This window comes from Gambusia affinis, linkage group LG16, assembly GCF_019740435.1.
Source record: "Gambusia affinis linkage group LG16, SWU_Gaff_1.0, whole genome shotgun sequence".
NCBI classification, from domain to species: domain Eukaryota; kingdom Metazoa; phylum Chordata; class Actinopteri; order Cyprinodontiformes; family Poeciliidae; genus Gambusia; species Gambusia affinis.
Window position 1 is genome coordinate 24,400,260 of NC_057883.1, and position 25,308 is coordinate 24,425,567.

Genomic DNA, 25,308 nt, shown 5'->3' on the forward strand with positions numbered 1-25,308 from the left:
TCAAACTTTTGCTTCTGGGTGAAAGCCGTTTTAATTTTTTTTATTTTAATGATTTTATTTGACTTTAATTTTTCTGTAGCTGCCATGTTTCAGAGAAATGCAGCATTACCGCACCGGAATAAGGCTGACAGAAATTTACTTCAACATTCGTCGTTCTTACTGAGCACAAAGTCATGAAAACTAATTTTCAGAGTTCGGTTTGCCTCTAGGTGGCGCTACTATGACTTTACATTAGATATGAGACATTACCACAAGGATTACCAGAAAAAAGTCGTGTTAATAAGAGAAAAGCCCTGATAGTTGTTTTTGGTCAGGACTTCCTTTAAAAAGACATTTTTAACATCAGCTGGGATGACTTCCTGGAGGCGGAGCTTCAGACAGATCAGGAGCTTTTAAAGAGACAGAGGCCCAATTTCAACTCGTTAAATCAGAAAGTAAACTCTTTTTAGGTCATATTTGATATTTATGGCATTTTCATAACAATTCTGCTATAAAATGGGAAACATATTTTGCCGTCGTGTTTCCTCCGCCGCTGCCTCCTCTCCTCTCGTTTGCGTTGACTGTCGGCTAACTCATAGCCGACAGTCTATGACAGGGGTCTCAAACTCAATTTACCCGGGGGCCGCTGGAGGTAGAGTCTGGGTGAGGCTGGGCCGCATCGGGTTTTCCACAAGAAAAGCTCTTACAAAAACATTCCAATGTTATCAAATGTCTTTATTTTTATTTTTTAAACACAAAATAAGATGAAAAAATAAATAAATTAACAATTCATAAGAAAAAAAAATTAATCAGTAATAAATAAATAAAATATAATAATAACACAGCAGCTATAGAAGACTAGATAAATGTAATTATTATAATTCAGATTCAAATGGCTGTATTAACAGTTCTTTAACCTTTAACTTTCTGAACATGAATGGAACATTGAACATAAACTGTTATGATTATAACAGTTTATAAACTGTTTCTTCTGCCTACTTCATACAGCGAGAGGTCTGGCAGCGCTTCCTCTCGCATAGCCGAGCCACATTTGGCTTAAGGGAGGAGGCAGTTGAGACCCTAAGTAGAGCTTGAAGATGCTCGTCAGTAAGTCTGGACCTGTACTTGGACTTATTGAAGTTCAAGGTAGAGAAGAGCTTTTCGCACAAGTATGTGCTCCCAAAAAGACACATGGTCCGCTTGAACATTTGGGAAAGCTCAGGGAAGCTGGGTGGCAATTCTCTCAAAAATTGCCCAAGCTTGTCTGCTTTTCCACTCACCTCCCTGAACTTGGCTTTGAGTTCAGAGTGGCACTGCGGGTCAATGAGCTCCATTTGAAGCACTGTGATTGGTAAGTTAGTTCAGCTCCGCACACAACACTGAAAAGTGCCAATCATATCAAACTCGCGGGCAGTGTTGGTATAGTTACTTTGAAAAAGTAACTTTAATCGGACTACTGATTACTCCTTGAAAAAGTAACTTAGTTATATTACTGACTACTTGATTTGGAAAGTAACTAAGTTACACTAAAAGTAACTTTTTAGTTACTTTCAGCAGGTGCTAACAACACTCCACCTCCTGTGAAAATCACATTGAGCTTTGCCAATACTTTTTTGTAAGCTATTTTATAATGGTAACATCAACAATGTGTCTCCACTGATAAGGTTGAACTGAAGAGGAGATTGTAGAAAAATAAAAAACGTGAGTAGTTTGTGTGGTCCACTGTTGTCTGGAAAACTCTAAGAAGGATTTTAAAGCCCCCCCTTCCCCCCAGCCTCCAGGTTCTGTGTTACGGCCCTGCATTTGGTGTCACTGCGCACAGATCTCCTCCTGCAGCTCACAGCTCAGATGGCTGCACAGATTTGCGACACTTATCTTAGTATTAATAATTAGAATTAAGTTGCCATTATAATTATTGGAAACTACGGACACGTTCATTCGTGGCTGTTTTCACGTTTATTGCGTTGTTTAAATTAGTCTCGATATTTGTAGTTTTCTGGAGCGCAACGCGAAGCTCGACGTCATTCAGAGGTAATACAGTAACTTGACATTAACAAAGACACAGCGGGACGGATCATCTGAGAAATGATGAACAGGAGAGACTGAGTAAAACTACCTTAATGACGGACAAATTCTGGGATTTATTATGAGTCTCTGCTTATTTCCAAGCCCAAATGAGCAACTTCACGTTCAAAAACGAGCCCAAAAAGGCGCAACCCGCCACTCATTAAATCGGCAAGCGACTTTAAAAAATGAAGCCCAAAGCCGCTTATAATAATCGGACTTGGCGGCAGAATCTCAAAATAGTTCCAGTTTTTCCACCAACAAAATGCGCATCTCCCTCCATTGTTTACATTTCTGTCGCATAGAGACGTCGGTCACTCGACAAGACACGTAGAGGAAATACGATTAAATAACAAAAGAAGATAGTAACGCAAAAATGATTTTGATAAGTAGGCTAACTGTAGTCTGACTACTGGATTTGAAATAGCATATTACTCGTTACTGAAAAACGTGGTCCGACGTCAGTAACGCATTACAAATCACTGCTCGCGGGCCACACTAACATTAAACTTTCATATTAAGGTGGGGGCCACAAACTATCGTCCCGAGGGCCGCAGTTGGCCCGCGGGCCGCGAGTCTGAGACCCCTGGTCTATGAGTTAGCGTCTCTGCTCTGCTGGACGGCTTGATGTGGGTCGGATCACGGCGCTGCTGGACTCGGTGTTTCTGTGGTTCTGCTCTCCTGTGGCGTTCTGATGGTGGACCGATCTGCTTGCAGCCTGTTCTGAAATCGTAGGGATGAATTTTTAGGAGTTTGGCCGAATTAAATTCAGATTTCTCTCCTGTGCTCTGACTGCCTGGACCTGCTGCATTACTCAATAATTATTGATATGTTTGCGTAATATTTGTGATATTTGTCTTATCTTTAAAGGTATTCGGTCCATTTTTTGGTGCAGAGCGGCCTCTCCTACGGGGTGATGATCTTTGCCAGCCTGGAGCACATGCACAAGTAAGACATCTTTCAGTGAAGCATTTTATGGTTCTTTCTCCAGGACAGTGCACATCTGCAGGAACCTTTACACACACAAACTGGTGTGCAGGTTTTACTTTATTTTGTCCAGTCTAATGTTGTAAGTAAACCTCCTAAACGCCCCTCATAGAGCTTCAGCTGAGTGTTGCTAACAGAGCTAGCATCACTTTTAGCAAAGCAGGCGTCAGAACTCACCAGAACTTAATTATTTGTTCTGATTCTGTGATTTTTTTGTTATTACATTCTTGTTGTCATTTTAAAATAAATGTTTTAGGTGAAATAAATGTCACCTAAAAGGACAATCATGGGTAAACATATTTGTATTCTTTACGTACAAAATTCAAGTACTTATTAAGTTTTTTTGTTTTACCAAATTGTATCGTTTTTTTGTTGTTGTTGTTTTTCTTGTTGATGGTGATTGTTTATCATAACGAATGCAGTAAGGAATACTACAGAAGATGAGACCAAGTGGACCAGAGTGCAGGGCATTCTGGGTAAATACAACCAAAACAAACACGTTAGCCTAGCCCTAGAAGCAGAAATGGCTCCTGATCTTTAGCCAAACACTGAAGAGAAAGCCTCTAAAATCTGACGCCTCCATCTTGTTTCCATCTGGTGAAGAAGGAAGTTGCTCTCAGTGTCTTCAGAGGTTTTTGTGTCATTTCCTTCAGTGGTTCTTGGTGCAGCGCCCCCTCAGGCCAGGAGGGGAACAAGTTGGTTTGACTCAGAACCACAGCAGCTGGAGGTGGAGCAGATGATGGAGTTCTGGTTCCAATCGAACCGGGTCTATCAGCTCATCTGCAGAGTTCAAATATAGAAAAAACTTACCGTCTTATAATCCAGAAATTAAAGTATATAATGAAACCTTCTTTATAATTTAGCACTTTTAACTTTAATTTGTTCAGCTTAGCTGATTTAGGGTCACCACAGATATTACATTCAAAACTATAGGAAATTTATCTTATTGTTTACTGTTTGTAATGAAAAATTTCTTATTATATTTTTGATTTATCTTCATGTTATATTTCAGTTATTTATATTAAATTTAAAAAAAATTTACAGTATGATGGGAATTTTTTTTTTGTCATTTTCTCCAGTGTTCGTTCCGTGGCAGCATCAATAAATGTTAAAAAATATGATTAAATACAGTTACTGTGGGCATTTTAGAGATATAACTAAAAGTTTTCCGGCTCCAGCGGTAAAGTCCCAGAACTCGCTGACATGTCGCCGTTTGCTGAGGTTACTGAACCTTTCAGGTATTTGCATAACAAATGAGTTTCTGACCCGGCCAGGTTCAGGTCGGAAGCCCACGGCTTTCTGACCGGACATGGCGATCTTTTGTTTGACCTACGACCTTTGCTCTTGGAGCTCGACCTTACACGGTTACACCTGAACGGCTAGCAGAGCAATTAGCATAGCTGCAGAAAAATATCTATGGGAGGAAAAACGGAGACAGGAAATAGGAGAAAGACGTCTCTGTCTGTCTGTCTGTCTGTCTGTCTGTCTGTCTGTCTGTCTGTCTGTCTGTCTGTCTGTCTGTCTGTCTGTCTGTCTGTCTGTCTGTCTGTCTGTCTGTCTGTCTGTCTGCATGTCTGGGAAAAGAATAAAAACGGGATATTATAGGAAGCATTGAGTTGGGACCAACAAAAAAAAGAAAAAGCGAAGGTAATATAATTGAAACAATTATTCGCTTTTTGTTGAGGATTTAAAATATTAATTCACTGTGAGCTGCTGCTTCACAATTCAGTCTCTATTTGACTAATTGAGCAAACAAGTTGCAGCAAAGCAAGAAATGCCGCCGGCACCCAGGCAGTAAATGCTGTCAACACAAATATCCTTTATGGTCCCACAGTGGAGAAATTCAGCAGCAAAGTGATGAAAAAAATCACCCAGATGCACAGAAAAATAAGAGTGAGAGACTATAGCAACGGTTTGTTAAAAATGTCATATGCAAAGAATGTAAAACTGAGTGCAATCATTTAAAAATAAAATGAGCCTGATTCACCTGCACTTCTCAGTCCCTTCAGTATTTCGTAGAAATTCACACAAAATGATCAAATACTTACCACAGGATGTTGGGGCCATTGCAGAGAGAAAAAACAAAAAACAACAAAAAATAGAAGACCAAATTTTAAAGAAATTTTCTGAAAAACAAAGAAAATTCCTAAGTTTTGAAAGTCAAAACTTTTCAACTTTTCAAACTCAGAAATGTACTTTTTTTCTCAAAATATTTGGAAAAGATTATTTGAGAAAATTTTTTGGGGCTAAAATTTGATATTTTTTTTATCTACAATGGCAATAAAACTGTTTTAGATCTCAGCACTTTTCTGTGCTAAAACATGCTGTGCGTTTGTTACAAATTTCCTGCAAAACCAGTATAAACATTGAATTGAGTGATGCTCCTAACTCCTAATTTAAAAAAATGTAATTCATAAAAATTAAAACAGAAACAGTTGAATTTGGAGAAAATGAAACATTTAGAAAATAGAAACAGATTTTATGGAGCCCTAGTTCATTTTTCTGTTTGAGAAATCCTTTAATCTCCATGGCAACCATTCAGTTGTGCAAAACTCCTGAGAGGACCTAGACCCGCCCTTGAGACGCAGGTCCTCCCCCTCTCAGCTCCTTCAGACTAGCCAGCAGCAATTAGCAAACATTGAAGTATCTCATTATAGGAGCTGCGACTCAGTGAGTAAAAGTTGTTAAAGGGTTAATAGAGGAGCCATGTTGTAATGGAGCTGGAGCCTCTGAAAGAGCAGGAATGTCTTAAAGTGATAGAGGCCCAATTTCAAGGCACTAAATTACAAAGATAAATTTCTGTAACATAGTTGTTTGATTGTGCCATAAAATGGCTGCCCTGTGTCTGGAAAATGTTTAATACTGGCCCTTTAAAGGTGAACATATGTGATTGTATTTGCAATATTTATTGTGAAGGAAGGCAAAAGTAAAGCCATGTCTTTGTTGTTTCTCTGTGTCTTTAGGTACTGCTTCATGGTCACCCTCGGATACCTGATCCTCTGTCAGATCACAAGAGTCTACGTGTTCGACTACGGCATGTACTCTGCAGATTTCACTGGGTGAGCTTCTCTAACGGCGCACGTTTTAAGTAAAATCTTTACATGAAGCATCCTAAATGATGCTGGAAGCGCCGAGTCGATTCCCTCTCTGCTAGACGGCCTGCAGGTTGGAGGAGGATGGTTGCTAAGCAACGTAACCCAAACCCAAACGGTCCGTCCGTCTGTTTAGCTTCAAAATGTCAAATCAAATATGCTTCTCTGAACGGAACGCCTCTGTTTGGTCATTCATTATGCGTGGATTTAATGCCAGGAAGAAGAAGAAGCAGAGAGATGACTAGTGCAACACTCTTAGAGTCAAGAGGAAGAACAGCAGGAAGGAAGAGTAACAGGAAGTTTAAAAAGCCCCTAATTATCCAGGAGGGAACTTCCCATTGTAAGGATACTGGTGCAGCTGGTTCTGTTGCTGCTATGCTGGGCTGATTGGTATCTGAGCCCACTTTAAGGCAAAACAAAACAAAATGAAGGTAAAAGGAATGCTTTTATTAGCTGAAATGACTAACACCTGGATAAATGAGTCATTTATAGCAGAAATATTTAGACTTTATTTAGGTTTTAATGTATTTTACTGGGATTTTAAGTGATGAAGCAACACAAAGTTGTGCATAAATCAAAATATGTCTGCTGCTGAAATCGGATTAAAAATGTGCCTACACTGTTCAATGGTCATAATTTTTCCCATTTAGTTTGTATTTAATGCTGAATAAAACAGAAATAAATGTTCTAAATGTTATTTGTTTGTTTTGCTTTTCAGGCCCATGATGGTTATAACCCAGAAGATCACCAGCATGGCGTTTGAAATCCATGACGGTAAGATGCGCTCGGCTTCCTGCTTCTCTGTGTAACCGGGTTCTGCAACTTAAACCTAAACACTGTTACATCTGCGTTTCTCGAAACAAAAGCGCCAGATGAGGCAGAAGTGAAAGTGCCACTTTGATTCTCTGAGGAGTTAAAAAAATAAGTGTTTTTTTGAGACGGCTCGATCGGCCGACCAGTGGAGCAGAAAGAGAGCACAGGCGCCTTTATGTGATGGGTTTATGACCAACAGTTTCCTCAGGCCACAGACTGTTATCCAACATACTTTAAACTAGGAGTCGATTAAAATGTCTGTAATTAATTAATCACATTTTATTTGGGAAAATAAGCAATTCATTAAATTCAAAAACCTCTTTTTGCTGCTATTTTTTGTTTTTATTCTGTAATTCAGGTTATTTCAGATGTTAGCATTAGCGGTAGGGAAGTTAGCGTTAGCTGCTACATGGTTAGCATTGAGATGCTACTTTAGGTTTGAATAGCTTCACTGATAGGCTAACTCCTTTTAGCACAACTTGAACACAACAATCGTATTTTCCAGCGTGTCATCAGATCGGTTTCTGAAGCAGAAATGAACCTCTAGTGAGCCGAGAGGAGCGGTAACATTGCCGTTCTTAGCATGTGTAGCTTGTGCGTCAGATTTACAGGCGTACCAGAAACAAATTAAAAGGTTCCAGTTGGGAGTTTTCTATGTAAAAAAGAAAAGTTGAGCTAATTGTGTTAAAATCTAAGTAATTAATGCATCAAAATTAACTCAGTAGAGTCCCAGCCCTTAATTTTTATCATTCTTTTTTCAAATTTTTACAGTTCATTCCTTTAATTTCCCTTTAAGTCATGTATAAAGTGAAACCTCCTCTTCAGGTTTGGTGAATGCTAGTCTTAATGAAGTGTAGTTCTGTTTAAACAGTTTTGGTTTTTGCGCCCAATGAGCTGAAAAGCTGCCGGTTTCCAACAGCAGAGCGATATCCGGAGGTCGTGACCTTTTGCTCATGTTTACGTTGCTCTGCCATAATGGCTGCCCTCAGAATCCTGAACACCTTGACTGTTAACCCTGAATGTGTTTCACAGCGTGCATTATGCTGGTGTGTGTGTGTGTGCAGGTTTGTCGAAGTGCAGGGAAGGACAGCTGACTCCCAGTCAGAAATACCTAGCTATCAGGTATGTGACTAAGGTATGTTTTAAAGCTCAGACGGTTGAATTGAACATCTTGTTTTCTGTTCTGTAGAGTGTAAGCTTGCTCTCTGGTGGTGTTTTAATCAAGGCATTATCACCGGCTGCTGTCGGTGAATCATTTTAAGGGAACGCCTGTAATCCCTCGTCCTTCCTTCCTGCTTTGCGGATTGTTTTCCCTCTCAAATCTTCTCTGATGGAGATGAAATGCTGCTGCAACAAAGCCGCTCACGCTATGAAGCGGGACTTCCTTTATTAACATGAATATACAGCCAGAGCTGCAGTGAAACAGCTCAGATCAAAGCATGGCCTAGTCAAAGTCGAGACCTAAATTCCATAAAAGAGGTGGTATTATGTGTTTTCCAGGCATGTAGTGACATTTTATAGAGTAATCAAGTAACTATGTTTCCTTCAGTTGTTTTAAAAATGTTGTGTTTGTCAAATATGACATAAATAAATTTGACTTTGTAATTTAGCACCCTGAAATTGGGCATCTGTCTCTTTAAAAACTTCCTGCTCTTTCTTAAACTCTGCCTTCAGGAAGTCATCCCAACATGGCTCCTCTGATAACCCTTTAACAGCGGTTTTACCAGAGAAGTGGCGCCTATAATGAGCTCAGCTGTTGTGCAGTTCCTCCAGGTGTTTGCTAATTGCTGCTGGCTAGTCTGAAGGAGCTGCTGTGTGAGGCGGAAACTTGGAAGCTGCAGCTCTGTGTAGGAGCTGCATTTCGAAGGCGGGGCTAGGACCAACCAAGTGTTTTTCACAGCTGAATGGTTGCCATGGAGATTAAAGGATTTCTCAAACATGCTTGAAAGAATCAAAGCAAAACTCCCTGTTTGTTTTTGATAAGAGAAAAACTCGATGTAAAGTTGAAAAAAGTTGATTTAGCATAATACCGGCCCTTTAAGAATTTGTGGTAACATTTAAAAATTGATGTTCAGAAACGCTCTGCGCTGCAGAAAACCTGCGCTAGAAAACCTGCAGCAAATAGGAAGTTTAATGTGTGATTATTTCAGATTTTGTGTCTTTCTGTCGCTTCACGTCCTGATAACGAGCGTCTCCTGTTCTGCTCAGCCGGATGCCCAGCTTGCTGGAGTACCTGAGCTACAACTGCAACTTCATGGGCATCCTGGCGGGACCCACCTGCTCCTACAACGACTATATGGCCTTCATAGAGGGGACCTCGTACCAACGCCGGCACCAGGAGAACGCCAACGGCAAGGAGAACGGGAAGGCCAAGCAGGCTGAGCCTTCACCAAAGGTACCGGTCGGATCCACATCTGCACACCTTAAATCAGCTCAATGACTCAAACAGAAAAGGCTGTCAAACTAAACAGTCATTAAATATGAAACTTTGAGGCATTTTTTAGAGCAACAGTTTAAATAAAATATAAGAGTTAAAGCAGAGCTACAATTATCAGCATTTCTGTCCTTTCTTATACTTTGATTTTCCAGTTTTGCCCAATAATATAAGAAAATACAAGAAAAATATTTTTCATGAACTTCTTAAAGCGACAGAGGCCCAATTTCAAGGTGTTAAATTGTGGCATATTTGAAATGTATAGCGTCTTTACATGAACTGAATGTCATACAATTGCTTGATTTTAATGTGAAATGGCGCTAAATGCCTGGAAAATACATACATCGCCCTTTAATATGCTGCATTCACTGACTGCTAACAGGTCAGTCTTTTCAGTTTCCATCCTGATTTCATCTCTACAGGAACAACTGTTTGATGTTTGGATTTTTTTATTTTTAGAAGAATACTTTATTAATAACTGGTTTGGTTCTTTAGAAGTGGCCTGTTGTTTTTAATTGAACAGGTTAACATAGATCTATGGCCTATACAAAACACGTTCATTACATTTTTTTCCCCATAAAATGATTCTCAGATAATGACATTTCAGTCTGGTCTTTTCAGAATGAGCTGTTTTTAGAGCGGTAAAACCAGCTGAGCAAACTGTGCTAGTGCTCTGCTTTGGTTGCTAGGTAACGAGTGGAACTTTGCAGGGTTGCTAGGTAACGGGCTGGTTTCTGCCTGGGGTCACTGGGTGAGGGTCAGTGCCTGCTGACTTGTGACGTTACATTCAGAAGAATACCAAAACAACTTTAACTATTGCCATAAAATGACTGGTTGTTGTTTTTAGAAGCAGTAAAAACCCAAAATGGACAAACAAAAAAGTGTGAAATGTAAATTTTACACAAAAGGTTCCCTTTAAGACCAACATTCTTAATTTTGAGATTTTGCTTAAAATGAAAGAAACACTCCAGGTTTTTTTAAATGAGGGAATAATAACAACAGATAAAACTTAAACATTTTATGTTTAAAATGTTTGATTTTCAAATTAAAAGTCCTGTTTGTAGGTGAATAAGTTTGTTTCTAATAACTGAATGTTTTTGTCTCATAAATCCAAGAATCATTTTGAAACGACGATCTAAAAAAAACAATCTGTGAATGAGAATCCTCAGACTTCCTCCACCTGATCCATAATAAAACACAACATAAACGATGTGTTTTTATTTTTCCTTCCATGTCCTCCCAGCGCGCCGTGGTGTCCAAGCTGTGCACCTGCGCCATCTCTTTGACCACCTACCTGTCGCTGTACCGGCTGCTCCCGGTTGACTACTCCATAGACGAGCACTTCGTCAACACCACGCCGTTCTACCTGCAGGTCGTCTACCTTTACCTGGCCATGCTGGCTCTCAGGCCAAAATACTACTTTGTATGGACTCTAGGTGAGAAAACCTGAAACTTTCACAGTAATGATACCTGTTACGTGTAATTAGACCTGATGCAACAAGCAGTAAATCAATTAATCGCATGATAAATTAAAACAAGGTAAATAATTTCCATTTTCAAGATTTATCTTTGGTTTTCTTGTCTCCCTTTCTACCAAAACTGAATGATAAAAGTCTTCAGTCTGGTGCTTTGCTCTTTCTTTTGAAGGACATATTTGTTTCCAGAGGCTTATGATTCATTTTATTTCTTGTTTTGGTTGTTCTACTTATTTACTTTGGATATTTAAAATGTCTTCCAGTTCCTGTTAAATGCTCATTAGAGTTTAAATTTTATTGATCTTTGAGAATGTGTTCTTGCATTATTATTCCATCAAATCAAAAATCTAATTATCACAATTAACTCCCTGACCTCAAGAATTAAAAAGTATTTTTATGTAAAATCATTTCCCAGTGCAACATTGCCATCTAGTGTTCATGTGAGAACTGCACCCTGTTGGATTTCATGAGGAATCTCCTGGATCTGTTTGTCTGCAGCCGATGCCATCAACAACGCAGCCGGGTTTGGTTTCAATGGCTACGACGCAGACGGCTCGCCGCGCTGGGATCTGATTTCCAACCTCAGGATTCTGGATATTGAGGTTCGCCGTCGTCGTTCGTTTACTTTTTGGATTTATTTTCCATCTGATTCCTGAAGTTTTATTGTTTCCTTCCAGTTTGCCACAAGTTTCAAGCTCTTTCTAGACAACTGGAACATTCAGACAGCTCAGTGGCTCAAAAGGTAAAAGGTTGTGTTTATTTCCTTGTTTCAATGATGCATTTTAGGCGTTTTTTGGATGGGAGAGTTGAAATGATTTTACAACTCACAACATGTTTAGATTGTTTTGTGGGGTTTCCTGTATTCTGCACAGAGTTAAAGATATGAAGAGCAACATAAAGTTTTACATTAAGATATAATAACAGCAGGTATACTTAATTTAAACATCAGAATGACAGTAAAACTATCTGTAATATGCTTTTCCTATAATTTTCTGCAAATATTAAAATAGAAGAAAATCAGTCCATCCTCTCTTTCCTAAAGATCTATTTTTCTTATTTTTTTAAAAACTAAAAGGACAAATAAGATCATGATTCCTTTTAAAGGACACAAAAGCATCCAACAATAAATATTTTTTTAAAATTACACACCGTTTTTTTCCAAAATATCACATAACAATTGTTGTTCTAATTTAGTTTTTTTGTTGTCTCTTTAAATTACAACGGTTGTTGACATCTGAAATAAACTCAAATATATAAACACACTCCTACTACAATTCAATTATTCAAAAAAATACATTTTGAGATCAAAATGTATCTTTCATTTAAGCCTGGATGTATAATTTTGTATAATAATTTTCCTTTTATTAAAATCTCTAAATTAAAATGAATTTATCCCCGTAAACCTTTGAGTAAAACTGTAACTTTGCTAATTAGTTCAGCTATTTCTGCTAATATTTCCTGATTTTTTTTTCATGAGCCCTGAATGCACCGTGTCGTCTTCCTCAGAGTTTGCTACGAGCGTTGCCCCGTCAACCCAACGGCCGCCACCTTCCTGCTGTCGGCCATGTGGCACGGCGTCTACCCCGGCTACTACCTGACCTTCGTCACCGGCATCGGGATGACCATGGCCGCCCGCGCCGTGAGTTCAATTTCCTCCTGCAGCACCAAATGTTTTACAGAATCTACTTGAAATTTTCACAAATCCACATCCAGGTCGCTAGAAGAGAAAGATGCAGTTTCCCCCCAAAAAATGAAAAAAATCTGAAAAGTGTGGTGTGCATTTATATTTAGCCCTTCAAACGCCTGACTCACATGACAAGACTTATTCGGATTTTTGGGATGGCTCTAAAGATTATCTTAACTTTTTAAAGTGTATGTTTTGTTTATTGTTTGGGAAATAAAAGATTTATTTTTTTTAAACACAGGAAAAATGCTAAATTCATCTTTAAGTTTTGAATCTAAAATAAATAACAACCCTTTTCTACAAAAAATAATAAAAAGTCACACTCCTGTATTTGCTTAATTTTAATTGTTTTTTTCTCTTTTCTTGGCCCATTGTCGGCATAAAAGTCGGGTTAGTTGGATAATTTTTCATGTAAAATTATTTGTCCAAATTTCTGCAGTGACTTTTTTCAGTCTGCTTTAAAATAATTTATTAAACAAGTGTTTTCAAACTATTTTTTCCTGTTGGTGAAATTTAAAAAACAAAATTTTAAATAAGTTTTGGATCTATAATATTTTATATGCCAAGAACAAAAAGTTTCTAGTAAAATAAATTATCTTTTAATAAGGCAAACATGCAAAATCCATTTTTAAGTTTGGATCCTCTGTGAGTAATGCTCCTTTCCTACAAAATAAATCAGATCAATTTAATTTCTTGACTTTTGTTTTATTTATTTTTTTCTGTTCTCTTTTTTTAGTTTCCCTTTTGTACAAATCAAAATATCAAATGACTTTATTTGCTGGACTTTTATTTATTGATTTGATACAAAAGGTTTGGGCACCGCTGACCTCGGAAAGGCTGACCCAGTTACTGCATAAAGCTAATGATCCTTCTGTCTTCTGCCTGAGAGATCTCAGATGGAGAATCGGGAGACGCTCCTTTAATGAGCAGACATGTTTGGATTTGTCAAACCGGGTCGTTTAGCTCGTTTTTACTAGGAACTGAATGAATCCAATTTAGAGTTTTAAATATGCTCCTCTCCTTTAGGTACGGCACAACATCAGACCGCACTTCTTGGTCTCCGACTCGCACAAGCGCGTCTATGATGTCATCACGTGGGCTAGCACGCAGGTGGCCATTAGTTACACGGTGGTGCCGTTCGTCTTGCTCGCTGTTGGACCCTCACTGAAGTTCTACAGGTACGTGTTGTTTAAATTTTAACCGCTAACCTCTGCTGGGAATGAGAGGAATTGATTGTCTGGATCTCTGCAGGGAGGCTGCCATGGTTAACGAGACAGAGAGGAAATAAAACGGGCCGAGTCGGTGCTGGGATATAAAGATCCGGTCGTTAGCGATTAGCTGCCAGACAGGTGGCGCAAAGAAAGCAGGCTAACCCATGAGCCAAGTCCGTAGGGTTGACCTTTGCCCTCCTCCTTGGCACATAATTCATGAAATGGTTGAAATATTTCACAGGGAATTGAGAAAACATCATCAGACTGAGTTAATGGAATTATTATTATAACCTTTTCAGGAAGAATAAAATGTATTCAATATATGAAACACTTAGGTTTTTGAGTGTGCTTTAGAGAAATGCGAACAAAATTCATGATATGGTGCAGTGGTGAGCACACTTCTGCTAAACCGCTAATAATTTTGCTCACTTAGCTTCCCCTAAATATTTTTTTTTCCAGATAAATTTTTAAATTTGAATTTATTTGCCTATTTTGTAAACTTTCAGTTGGATAAAGTTCGACAAACTGAAAAGACTGACATTAAGAATTCCTCAAGTATTCAGACGTTTATACTCATGGTTTTATTTTGAAGTTTGTTTACACAGCAGTTCCACTTCCTCTCCTCACGTTCTCTCTTTTTTTCCTTCAATAACTTTATTTAAACCAAGAAACATACAGGAACAAAATCAAAAAACAGACAGTAGAAGGAAATATACAATATCTAAGGGCAATATAGAACACAGAAAGTTCTGTCCATCCATTTTCTTACACCCTTGTCCCCTAGAGGGGTCGGGAGGAGCTGCTGCCTCTCCAGCTAACGTTCTGGGCGAGAGGCGGGTTCACCCGACCCCAGGCCGGGGGTCTTTCTGCATGCACCTTCTTGCATGCAGAAGGTGCACCTTCTTGGTGCACGACAATAGTGCTACCAACTGCTCCACTGTGCAGCCCAACATAGAAAGTTACTTTGTCAAAATTAAAATGTTGTTTGAGAATTGTAGCTTTTCGATGACAATAATATAATTTGATTTTAAGTTAACACTTTAGCATTAGCTTTCACTTAATACTGTTGGCGTAGAGCTTTAGCATTAGCTTTTGCTAAGTACTGTGTGGTTGTAGCCGTTTAGCTTAGCGGAACTAGATTCATAATTTGCGCTCTAGTGTTAACATAACTAACTTTTCAGTTAGTCGTTTCCATCACTGCTCTGGTGTTGCTTCAGTCATTTATTTCCATTTAACTAAATTAGCTTGATTTTTGTTACGTGCCACATTAATCACAGACTGTAACTTGACATCAAGTAAGACAGAGGCAGCAGAGTAAGAAATACTGCCACCTGCAGGTGGGAGTAAGCATCACTTAAACCCAATGTTTGTTTTTGACCATTTTTGTGCGATTGTGGAATCAAAAACTTTCGGCAAACTGTGATATTCTAGAGATTTTGTTAAAATGCCATTCATGATACAGTTTCTTTGTCCTTGCAGCTTGTGGTACTTTAGCTTGCACCTCCTGTGTCTCCTCGTGGTTCTGGTTCTGCCCGTCAAATCGAGACGCCGGCAGGCCAGAGCGAAGGAAGACGCTGCGCAGGACGAGCAGCGCGACCACAGCAGTACAGACAACAACTGCAACCGGAAAGACAAATCCACATGAGACTGCCGCCATGTCACAAGCTACACCTGGACCGGTCGGGTCCCATTACCTAACCAAGAACCCAAAACAACAAAAAAACACAAAACTTCTAGTAGCAACATGGAGGACAGCCGTCACTCTGCTGACGTGGATTAAAGACCAACAGGAAGTCATCTGCTGCTGCCTTAAACCCTCTATGTACTCCACAGGTCAGGACGTTAGGATGGGGTGGAGTTCCTCAGGGCAGACAGGAAGTATGTGGAGGGTTTTTGTCATTGGAACAGGAAGTTTGTCATTTTGAAAGAAAAACTTTATTATCAGCTGCCAATTTTGAACAGGCCTTATGATCTTTGAATGGTTCCATTTCTTCATTTTTTTAAATCTTTGAGAAGAGTTCATGTTGTGCGTTTCATATTTAGCCATTTGTGACGACGCTATTTGAAATACACTCTTAATGCTTTTTTCTTTTTGGGAAGATTTGGCTCTAAAACGGCAGAGAGAAAAGAGTCTTGTGTTCCAGGTTCCTGTTTGTTTGTTCTACGTTTTTGGATCCATGAGTTTATTTGACAAACAGTGTTAAAGGGAGTTTTGATTTGCTCACAAATCAAAAGGTTTTTTTTCTAAACACACATTTTCTCACATATTTGAAATGTTACAACCTCAAACTAAAATTGGATATTTTATATGATAAATAAACAAAAAGTAGTGCATAGTTGTGAAGTGGAATAAAACTCATACACGTTTTTTTAATCAGTTTTGTATTTATTATGTATTGGGTCATTGCTGATCAGAAACTTCTAGATTAATTTTCTGTATTTAGTAGAAAAACTCTTTTTGTTATGAAGTTGTACATTTCAGGGGGGAAATGATAATTTTTCACAATTAAAGGCATAAAGTTACACATTTAAAAGTGAACAGAAGCAGCAGGGAGTTTTTAACAGGTTCCAAGTCCGACAAGCTAAGGTTCTGATCTGAGTTCGCTGCATCAGAACATCTTCTGGGTCCAGATTCAGTCCAGTCATGTTGCAGCTTCTTCCTTTCTGGTTTCCAGGATCCTGACTGAGGCGTTCATGGTGATTCTGGACCTGGAAAATGTCGAGCTGCACAGGCAAAGAGCCCAAATTTACCCCTTAGCTCTCTGGGTCGGGCTTGGAACCCATTAAAAACGACCTGCTGCTCTAGTTTAGTTCTAAAATCAGACATTTTATGACTTTAATCAGAGAAAATAATCCCTTTTTTCTCACAAAGTTGAAACTTTCTAACATCAAAGAAAAAACAAGTTTTTTTTATTTTGATTAAGTTAAATTGATCACATGACCTCCTCCCATTTCTTTCTTTTATTCCTAATCCTCTGTTGTATTATTCTGCCTACCTGAGTCAGTAATTCACTTTTTGTTGTGTCTTTACCAGCCTTGAACATCTATAAACTCAAACTGTTCTTCAAGTCATGCCCCAGATTCTCAATTGCTGTTAGTTTTGGACTTTGACTAGGCCATTCCAACACATGATCTTCGTTGGATGCTCTCCTTGTCTGGTTTAACACTTTAAGAAACGACGTCTTGGCAGGTTTGCAGTTTATTCCACTTCACGGTTATTCACTATTTTATATTGCTCCATCAAAGGAAATCCCATTAAGATAACTCAGAGTTTCTAAATGTAACGCAATGAAATGCAAAAAAATGTTAAATTAAAGTTTAACTCTGTTATTTCCATCACTTTTTTTGATTAAGTGTTTAGCTTTTTATCTTAAAAATCTAACCACAGTGTAATTGGATTAATGTGTAGACGTGCTAAATGCATAAGTCTCTGAGGAAATGTGATATGTTTTATCAAAACGTGATGTAACCTCTGGAGTCCAGAGCCAGCCAGTGCCATGAATGGTTTATTTTTATATTGTGAGCATCTAATGTTCGGGTCAGGATGCATCTTACTGTAGGGTGAATGTTGGTTCTGTTTCAGGAGGTATTTCTGTTCAAATAACATAAAAGAGATCGAAATTGATGGTTCCTGTTACTCTTCTTTAAAGTTACGGATTATTTAAAAAGCAGCAGAAGTGAAGTCTTTCAGTGTGGATTTGTTTGTGGGGGTTTTTTTTCTCTAACATTTCCATATTCCTGCCATAACTCTGTGTGTTTACCATTCTTGTGGTCTGTCGATGTTGATCGTGATTTTAAAGGAACCCATGTTCTGTAGCGCAGCCCACCGGTGAGAGGAAAGAGACGCCATCGCTACAAACGCAGCGGCTGCAACGCTGCAGCACTGCATGGCCACACATACCAGCAGATCAATGCAAACGGCTCCATACGTCCAAAGTGCCAAATCAGAAACGGCGTATCTTGTTTTAGAGAGTGTGTGTAGAGGTGTGTGTGTGTGTGTGTGTGTGCGCGCGCGCGCCAGACTAACATAATGGGTATTTTTGTGTCAGAAGGAAATTTATCAAACTATTTGTATAACAGTGGAGTACATTCTGATGTAGCGAAATAAAGAGAAATTATTTTTAAACACTAATCCTGTTGGATGTGGAAATGTTTTTCTTTTTTTGTCTAGTGAGAAAAAATATCAGTTTTTAACTAGACGTGCATCCATCTTTTGTTCAAAATGTGCATTAAAAACAGGCTATTTACAATATATGAAAATAAAACCATGTAAATATTAGCAGAAATGTCTTCTGTTACAAGTAAAACTGCAAATAACTGCATTCTATTTGTAGAACTCAGAGAAAATCAGCTGAACTTCCCACTTGACATTTTGAAAGTTTGTGTTTGAGAAGTTTTCTCAAACATTGAGATCCAATATAACCGCTCCTAGCCTGTCGTTATAATGCTCTATGTAGTGCCTGCAGCTCTAAGTTGAAAAAAATTTAAAATAATGTGTTGGAGCACTACAGCAAAGCTAAAAAAAAGGTCATTGCAAGAAAAAAGTTCTACAAGAATAAATTCATAAATATATGAGGAAAAAAGTGATAATTCCAGAATTCAGTTGTATTTCCAAAATAAGGTCATATATTTGGAAAAGGAGGTAATGAGAATACTCCAGGAAGAATAATTAAATCAAATTCAGGTTATTTACCGGTATATAGCACCAACAAATATCTCTGGGCACTTTACAAAAACAAAACAAAATCCAGTCATGATGAGGTATCATGATGAGGTAGTCTTGTCAGAAACAGAAAATGCTTTGCTTTTTTAAATCTTATAATGGCGCAACTTTCTTCTGGTAAAATTGCATATTTATTGTTGTCACATGAGTATCCTTGTATAACTTAATTCTCACAGTAATATGACTTTGTTCTTGAAATATTTTTTTCTTAACCTGGATCAGAAGTCTTAAAATTCACTTCGAACAATGGCTACTGGGGCGTGGCCATTTTGGAATTCCTCCTACTTTTAAAAAATTTTTTATTCCTACTTCTCTCACTAGCCGCCATTAACGCGGGTGTGACGTCATCCCCAGGTCAGAGTTCCGAGGTAAACCGAAGGCACCAATAACCGCCTTGGAGTTGCAGTGAGGTGGGGGCTCCGGTGTAAACACGAAGGTTCCGCCTCTGTAAACAAAGCAAGAGGAACCAGGCGGAGCCTCCGTCATATTTGTGGTTCAGTAGCAGGTTACAGTTAACTCTAGTCTCCCCGAACATGTCTTGATTAAGAAAAAATAACATTTAGCTGGATTCAACCGGCAGGAATAACTTAAAAGGCGGGAACTGAGCAGCCGTGTGTAGGTAAGAAAACCATTGTTTGGTGAGTTTAGTTGTTTTGAAAGCTCATTAAATATTAAAAACAGTTGTAACCTGTTGGATAGCTAGCTTCTACTCCACTTTATTATCACTTTTAGTTTAAGTTGTTACTTCCTGCTACAGAAACAATGGGGTAACCACTGTGTTTGTAACACCCCTGTAAAAAGCTTCTCCGTTGGGTCGTTTTTAGTCGCTGTAAAGGTGCAGCCATATGTTAGCTGCCTGACAGATGTTTGACGAGCTCCAGAGCCGCTGTCAGAGAGGGAACCCTGGCTAATGTTGTCTGGAAACACGGCACAAAGTTTAATAAGAATCTCTAAGCCTTTTGTTACGATGATAACTCGCTGCACCGACTTTCAATTTGTCAGTTTAGCAGCGCCGGTTTATGTGTTAATATCCTGTTGAAGTAACCGGTTCACAGCTAAACTAAACTAAATAAATGTAATAATATAAAGTTGGTGTTTGTAGGTCACCCGCAGACTGATATGTACCAAGGAATTGAGTCCTCAGCAGTTTCATGCCCGCATGACTTGCCATAAAGAGCTGACTGGTTAAATTTAGAGATCCTATCCAGGGTTGCCTGCCCATATTTAACCTGAACTGGGCATAATTTAAGTTTTTTCTGCTCATATATCCTGATTTGTTATATTGTTTACATTCCAGATAAAACCTGCAACATATTTTCACACCCATTGACTTTGTTCACATTTTGTCTTGTTCCAACCACCTTTCAGCGCATTATATCCAGGTTCTTACTTTGACTGGGCCATTCCTATTCCTCCACATTAATATGCCTTAGTATAAACCATCCCATAAAATCTCTGTCTGTATGTTTAGGATGATTGTCCTGTTGGAAGATTGAATACTTAAACTGCTTTGAATACTTAACGCAGCTCAAATTTTTCCAGGTTTTCATTTTGGGGGAAAAAAATTCAACGGGATAATTTTTGTCCAGCTCATTGTGTTTTGTGATAATCTATCAGATTAGATGTGAAAGTAGATCATACATGTCTGTGCAGTTCTCTTTGAAACACAGATGGGGGAAAAAATGCCCTAAGTGATGTTTTAAAATCTTACTTGACCATTAAGACCAAATCCAGATACGAGTTTAAAGTTCAAGTCATGTGTAATACTTTAACAAGAACATTTTCCAATTTTTAAAATCTATTTATAGCTGAGTTAGTGAGCTTCAGGTTGTCTTATTTCCAGTTGACTGTGATGTAATCAAATCAATGTTTTAGCTCATTTTTCCACGTTCACACAGAATGTTACTAAAGTCTGACTTTTTACAATCATCTGAACTGCTGTTCGGATCTTTTCACCCAGAAAAGTCCAACCTGTCTGAACGGTCAGACTGTTTTAAATCATTTTAATGTTGTTGACTTGAGACATGCGTCATAATTCTGCACCAGAAGAAGCCTCACACGGTTCAAATTCTGTAAATAAGATTTCCTATTCGTCACATTTTCTGATCCAGTTATCAGTTGATAAATCTAGAATCACCCGATCAGCTCTACGCTGTACTGATGTGAAATCAGACAGAAAATGTTGAGCTTTTCACATTGTTGTAGCTGCAGATGCATCTTCTGCTACAAATCATCAAGTGTTCACTAAACGAAAGCCGTTGTTTCATTTTAGGCTATAAAATGTTTCATTCAAACATGTTTTATTAAATTTTTCATCAGTACTTTGTAGATGCTTTTTCGTTTATTTTTTCTGTATGATTTCTAAATGTTAGTTGGTTTTATTCTTGGATTATGTTGTTTTCTGTCCTGTTTGGGTGGAGGCGTTATGGGAAGACAGTTGAGCTTTTGCCTCCTCTGCACTTGTATTACTTTTTGTATTTTATTCTATTAAATGAACTAAACTAATCTGTCTTATTATTTAAAAAGGAATTCAATTATTTGTGTATTTGCACATATTTTTAATATTGCATATCAGAGGCTTAATGAAAACCTGCAGAATGTGCCAATTTTACTGTCAGATTAATTAATAAAAAAAATGGGCAGATTATCTGGAATGGTGAGTAGCTGCAGTTTGAAGCCTTTCTTGGACAGGACGGGAGTCTCTATTGTGTCGGGAAGAGCTGGGCGTGCCTCCAGCCCCTCATCTAATATTCAGCCGCTACTTAAAGCGGGGGATGCTGAGCGTGAGCCGCCACTGCTGGTTGAACTGGGCAGGAAGTCAGATTTGATCTTGAACTGGTAACTTTACCCCTCCACACAGGTAAGAGCTGTAATTATCTGAGATTTCATCTTGTTCAATAGTTTGAGAAGCTTGTTTGTAGTTGGCACGGTGACCCACCCATTGTGCTGGGAGAGATGAGGAAGAGGAGGGCGTGTCAACAGGCTGCTGTCACCGTAAACAAAGCCTTTTCTCTGCTTCCTGATTTTTTTCTCATCGTTGTGATCTGGAAAGCAGCTGGCAGGTGATCGCTGAGTGGAGAACAGGAGAAAACAGTTTGTTCTGCAGATAAGGATTGATCTGTCTCTGAATTTGGTTGAACTGTTGGGGCCTTTGTACCGGCAGCCATGTGACTCCGCGTGTGAGGGAGCGTTGACCTGCGCAGGATTACAGCAGGAAATCCTGCCTGGTTGTTTGGTGAAACCCTCAGAATGAGGCTCATTAATTCAGATGCTCTCTGTGCAGGAAGGGAGTCTGATTATGGAGGATGGGGAGAACTTTATGAATCATTAATGAGCCGTTTATCGATCCAACTGCCGCTCAGAACGGCAGATTTATTAATGTATTCTGGACACAACGTCTGAAATCCTAAAATTAAAAACAATTAAAAAGCATAAAAATTAATTTTGATTGAGTTTTTTGTTTCTGATCTTCTTCTATTTCTGAGTTTGTAACATATAAAATGTATAAAAAATACATAACAGTGTATGATGAAGGCACTTTATCAGCTGCTTGAGATTTTCAGCTGTTTCTGATGAGCCACAAAATTTTTACTTATGTTTACAATTAAAATTGCAAAAAACATTAAATGTTTTTTATTTCCTGTGCAAAAAAATGAGAATAGTATAATTTTTGTAGAAAAATTATCTAGAAACTTTTTCATGTAAAAATATTTTTATAGCTTTTTTTGTGTTTTTTCAGTAACAAGAACAGAATATGGATCATTTTTGCTTTACTTACCCAAGTTTATTAAATCAATGTGGCAATTTTTTTAAAATTTAAAATTTTTACAAAAAAAAAATAAATTTTTTGTGGTCCTGTTTGCTGTTAAAATAAATAAAAACAAAAGCCTTGCTTGATAAAAGATGTTAACATTGAGGAAACACTGAAAATTGTACAATACATTTTTTTTACTTGTGTCTGCATCAGCTGTTTAGTCGCTGATTTCCATCAAATTATCTCACAAATTTTGAGAAAACTTTTAAAATGTCACCAAAAGAAATGAAGCGAATTAGCTGTGTTTTAATACTGTAAAAATTCAGAAATTATTCTGCATCTTACAACAGAATATTAGAGTTCAACTAAGAAAAAATGAAACAAAATTCAGGCAAAAAATTGCTTGAGAAAAAAGTTGTAATGATAAAGTTCTTTTTCGGAAAACCCAAAAATCTCCTCAAACGATCGTAAAAACATTTTTACACAATTTATTCAATTATTTCACATTTTGACATTTTCATAATTTTCTACGGAGCCCCATAAGGGACATGCAGGAACATTTTCTTTAGCGTTTCCTCGCAGTCATGTGCTAGTTGGTTTCTGCGGCATCTTGAATAGTGAAAGTTTTCTGCTTTTCCATGTATGTTCATATCTTCTTAGTGAGATTTCTAAAGTTTTATATCTTTTCCTATAAATGCAAAACAGGTCAAACATGGGCTTCCATACCTTCTAAGACGTGAACAGAAACTTTCCTTAAGAAGGAAAAAAATGCATTCAAACTTTTGGAGTTATTTTCAAAGGGTAATAAACTCATCTGATTGTATCTTTTTTGTGTTGTTAGTCTGAACGGTTCATAAATGACGGTTTAATGCATAATCCCATCTCAGCCTTAAACAAACAAACTAAACGTAAGTTAATCAGTCGATTTTTAGACACTTTTTTGAACCAGTTAGGAGTGTATAAACCCGTTTTTACTTTGTTAAATTGACATTTTCTGTCACTGTGAATGTTTACAAAATAGAACTGGCTGCATTTTCAACTCAAACAAACCGTCCTTTAGGGTGTTCCGTACTTTTCTAATGCAATACTTCAAAATAAGCATAAAAGATACATTGATGGAAACTCGGCTAGTTATGAACTTTGAGGGCCGCGAAAAATCCTCCCAAAGTCCACAAATGGGGCCGTGGCCCCCACTTTGGCCCCCTGGCAGCTGGGCTTCTTTTCTTTTCAGGAAGGAGGAAAAGTTTCTACTGAAGCCCCCACAGATGATTAGCTGATTGTTTTTCCTCTCCTGGTTCAGTTAAAGACTCGCCAGCTGCTGCAGATGAAATCCCTGAAAGGAGCTTTGTGTTTTTATTTCTCAGTAATAATCCTGCTGCTACTTTTCTCTGCCTGCTCAGTAAATTGTTGCTCAGCTTTGTAGCACTTTGTTTCTTTCCTGAATACAAAGTTCAGAGTGACCCACTTCTGGCTGCACAAGGTCGGCCGCGCCGGCTGCATCTAAATACCAAAGTTTGGAGTCTGTTGTTTGACTTTTGTCTTGTTTGGCTTTCTTTAATGAGGCTTCGTTAAACGAGCAGACCGCCTCAACCAAACAGAAGAGCTAACGAGCTCCTGTTAGCGCACTGCTAACGACAATGAAAGATTTATGGGTATTTCTGCTTCGTTTTTACAAAAGTTTCCATGTCAGGATGTTTGTTTCAAGTATTTTAATTGTTTTTACCTTGGATTCTTGAAAAAGTATTCATATCCTCATGAGTTTATCCACATTTTCTCACCCTTTTGTGGGTATTTTTGGGGGATTTTTTGTGTAGCATTCACCTGTACACTCATACAGGTAAATGTAAGCATTTACCTACAAATAAACAAATAAAATTTGTTTATCAGGCTAAAGGCCTGTTTGGATTTTGCACTGGTTTGTGTTGGTTTATCAAACAAAAACCCAATAAAATCAAAGTCTTCTTGTGAGATGCCATGAGGGAAAGTTTAAGAGGTATGAAAACTTCTGCACTGTATTCTGACTTTGCCAAAACTATAAAGAAAGATTCAGCAACTGTTTTTTTGTGGGGGGGTGGATCGATTAATCAGATTAATTGATTACTGAAATAATTGCCAACTAATTTGGTAATCCATTAATTGTTAATTGGAGTATGTTGACTCAAAAAACCAATTTGCTTTATGAACAACATATTAGCCTAATAAAAAAATACAAACATTTTGCTTTTAAGTAAAAAAAACCTTCTTTGTCTGTAGATACATTCTGTACCAGAATTCCTCCAGTGGCGATTTTAGCTTCACCTGGTTCAAATTCTGTTTCAGGAGTTTAGCCGGTCGCCATGGAAACCACCTCCTCCCTGAAGATGACCTCTCTGGTGGTCCAGAGTCTGTTCAGCTACGTGGAGGAGGACAACCTGGACGCCATCAGGACTCACCTGGACAAGTTCAGAGACGTGGATTGCAGGAGCGACGTGAGTCGGAACCGCTGGTCGGACCTCTCCGGGTTCTGGTTCCAATGCAACAGAGTTTACTGCGGCGCCAGGAGCAAATTAGAGCCCAAAGAGTTCCTTATAGTTTAAATTCAATTTTAAATTCTAAATGTAAGTGTCAAGAATTTAAAGAATTCTAGAAAATTTTTTAGAATTTTTGAGAAATTAAATTATTCAAATTTGAAGAATTCAAAAAAATGTCTAATTATTAGTTTAATTGAAAGAAATTTCAATTAAATAAATTTCAGTTTCTTCAAGTGAGAAATTTCAAGTTAAATTCAACTCAGAAAGTTCATTTAAATTTCTGAGTTAAATTACTGAAAACAAGTAGTTGATAAAATTGTCATTAACAAAATTAAATAGAAATTTAATTTTAAAATAAAACAGAGAGAAGGTGATCTCTTCCATGCAATGCTGCACTGTTCCAGTAATTCGTGCAAAAGGATCCCAGACCAGGAACAGAGTGCAGTATCCTCCAGACTCATTAGCCAAAGGCCGCTTCAGAACCTTTTACCCTCCACCAAACTTTCCATGAATATGCTTGGATTCAGGACTCGATTTCAGTGTTTATTTAAGTAATTGTTTCCATGTATCGGCGTTAAAACC

At 38.1% G+C, this 25,308-nt stretch overlaps 2 protein-coding genes across 9 annotated transcripts in view; both read left to right on the forward strand.

Moving 5' to 3' along the window:
- Positions 1 to 17,871, forward strand: part of mboat2a (membrane bound O-acyltransferase domain containing 2a) — a 34,746-nt gene extending 16,875 nt beyond the window's left edge. The window contains exons 3-13 of one of the 2 annotated variants that reach the window (XM_044143280.1): positions 2,914 to 2,991; positions 5,994 to 6,089; positions 6,841 to 6,896; positions 8,000 to 8,057; positions 9,144 to 9,330; positions 10,613 to 10,805; positions 11,343 to 11,446; positions 11,522 to 11,586; positions 12,351 to 12,483; positions 13,555 to 13,706; positions 15,219 to 17,871. In XM_044143280.1, coding sequence (XP_043999215.1) covers positions 2,914 to 2,991; positions 5,994 to 6,089; positions 6,841 to 6,896; positions 8,000 to 8,057; positions 9,144 to 9,330; positions 10,613 to 10,805; positions 11,343 to 11,446; positions 11,522 to 11,586; positions 12,351 to 12,483; positions 13,555 to 13,706; positions 15,219 to 15,384 — 1,288 coding nt within the window. In that variant the 3' untranslated portion in view covers positions 15,385 to 17,871. Of the gene's footprint in view, positions 1 to 2,913; positions 2,992 to 5,993; positions 6,090 to 6,458; positions 6,554 to 6,840; positions 6,897 to 7,999; positions 8,058 to 9,143; positions 9,331 to 10,612; positions 10,806 to 11,342; positions 11,447 to 11,521; positions 11,587 to 12,350; positions 12,484 to 13,554; positions 13,707 to 15,218 lie in introns of those variants that run through there. The other variant, XM_044143281.1, reaches the window with a different exon arrangement.
- Positions 17,872 to 18,830: 959 nt separating this feature from the next.
- The window catches only part of kidins220a (kinase D-interacting substrate 220a), a 54,463-nt gene continuing 47,985 nt past the window's right edge, over positions 18,831 to 25,308 (forward strand). For all 7 annotated transcript variants that reach the window (XM_044143135.1, XM_044143136.1, XM_044143138.1 and 4 more), the window contains exons 1-2: positions 18,831 to 19,081; positions 24,536 to 24,684. In XM_044143135.1, the coding sequence (XP_043999070.1) occupies positions 24,553 to 24,684 (132 nt within the window). In that variant the 5' untranslated portion in view covers positions 18,831 to 19,081; positions 24,536 to 24,552. The remainder of the gene's footprint in view (positions 19,082 to 24,535; positions 24,685 to 25,308) is intronic.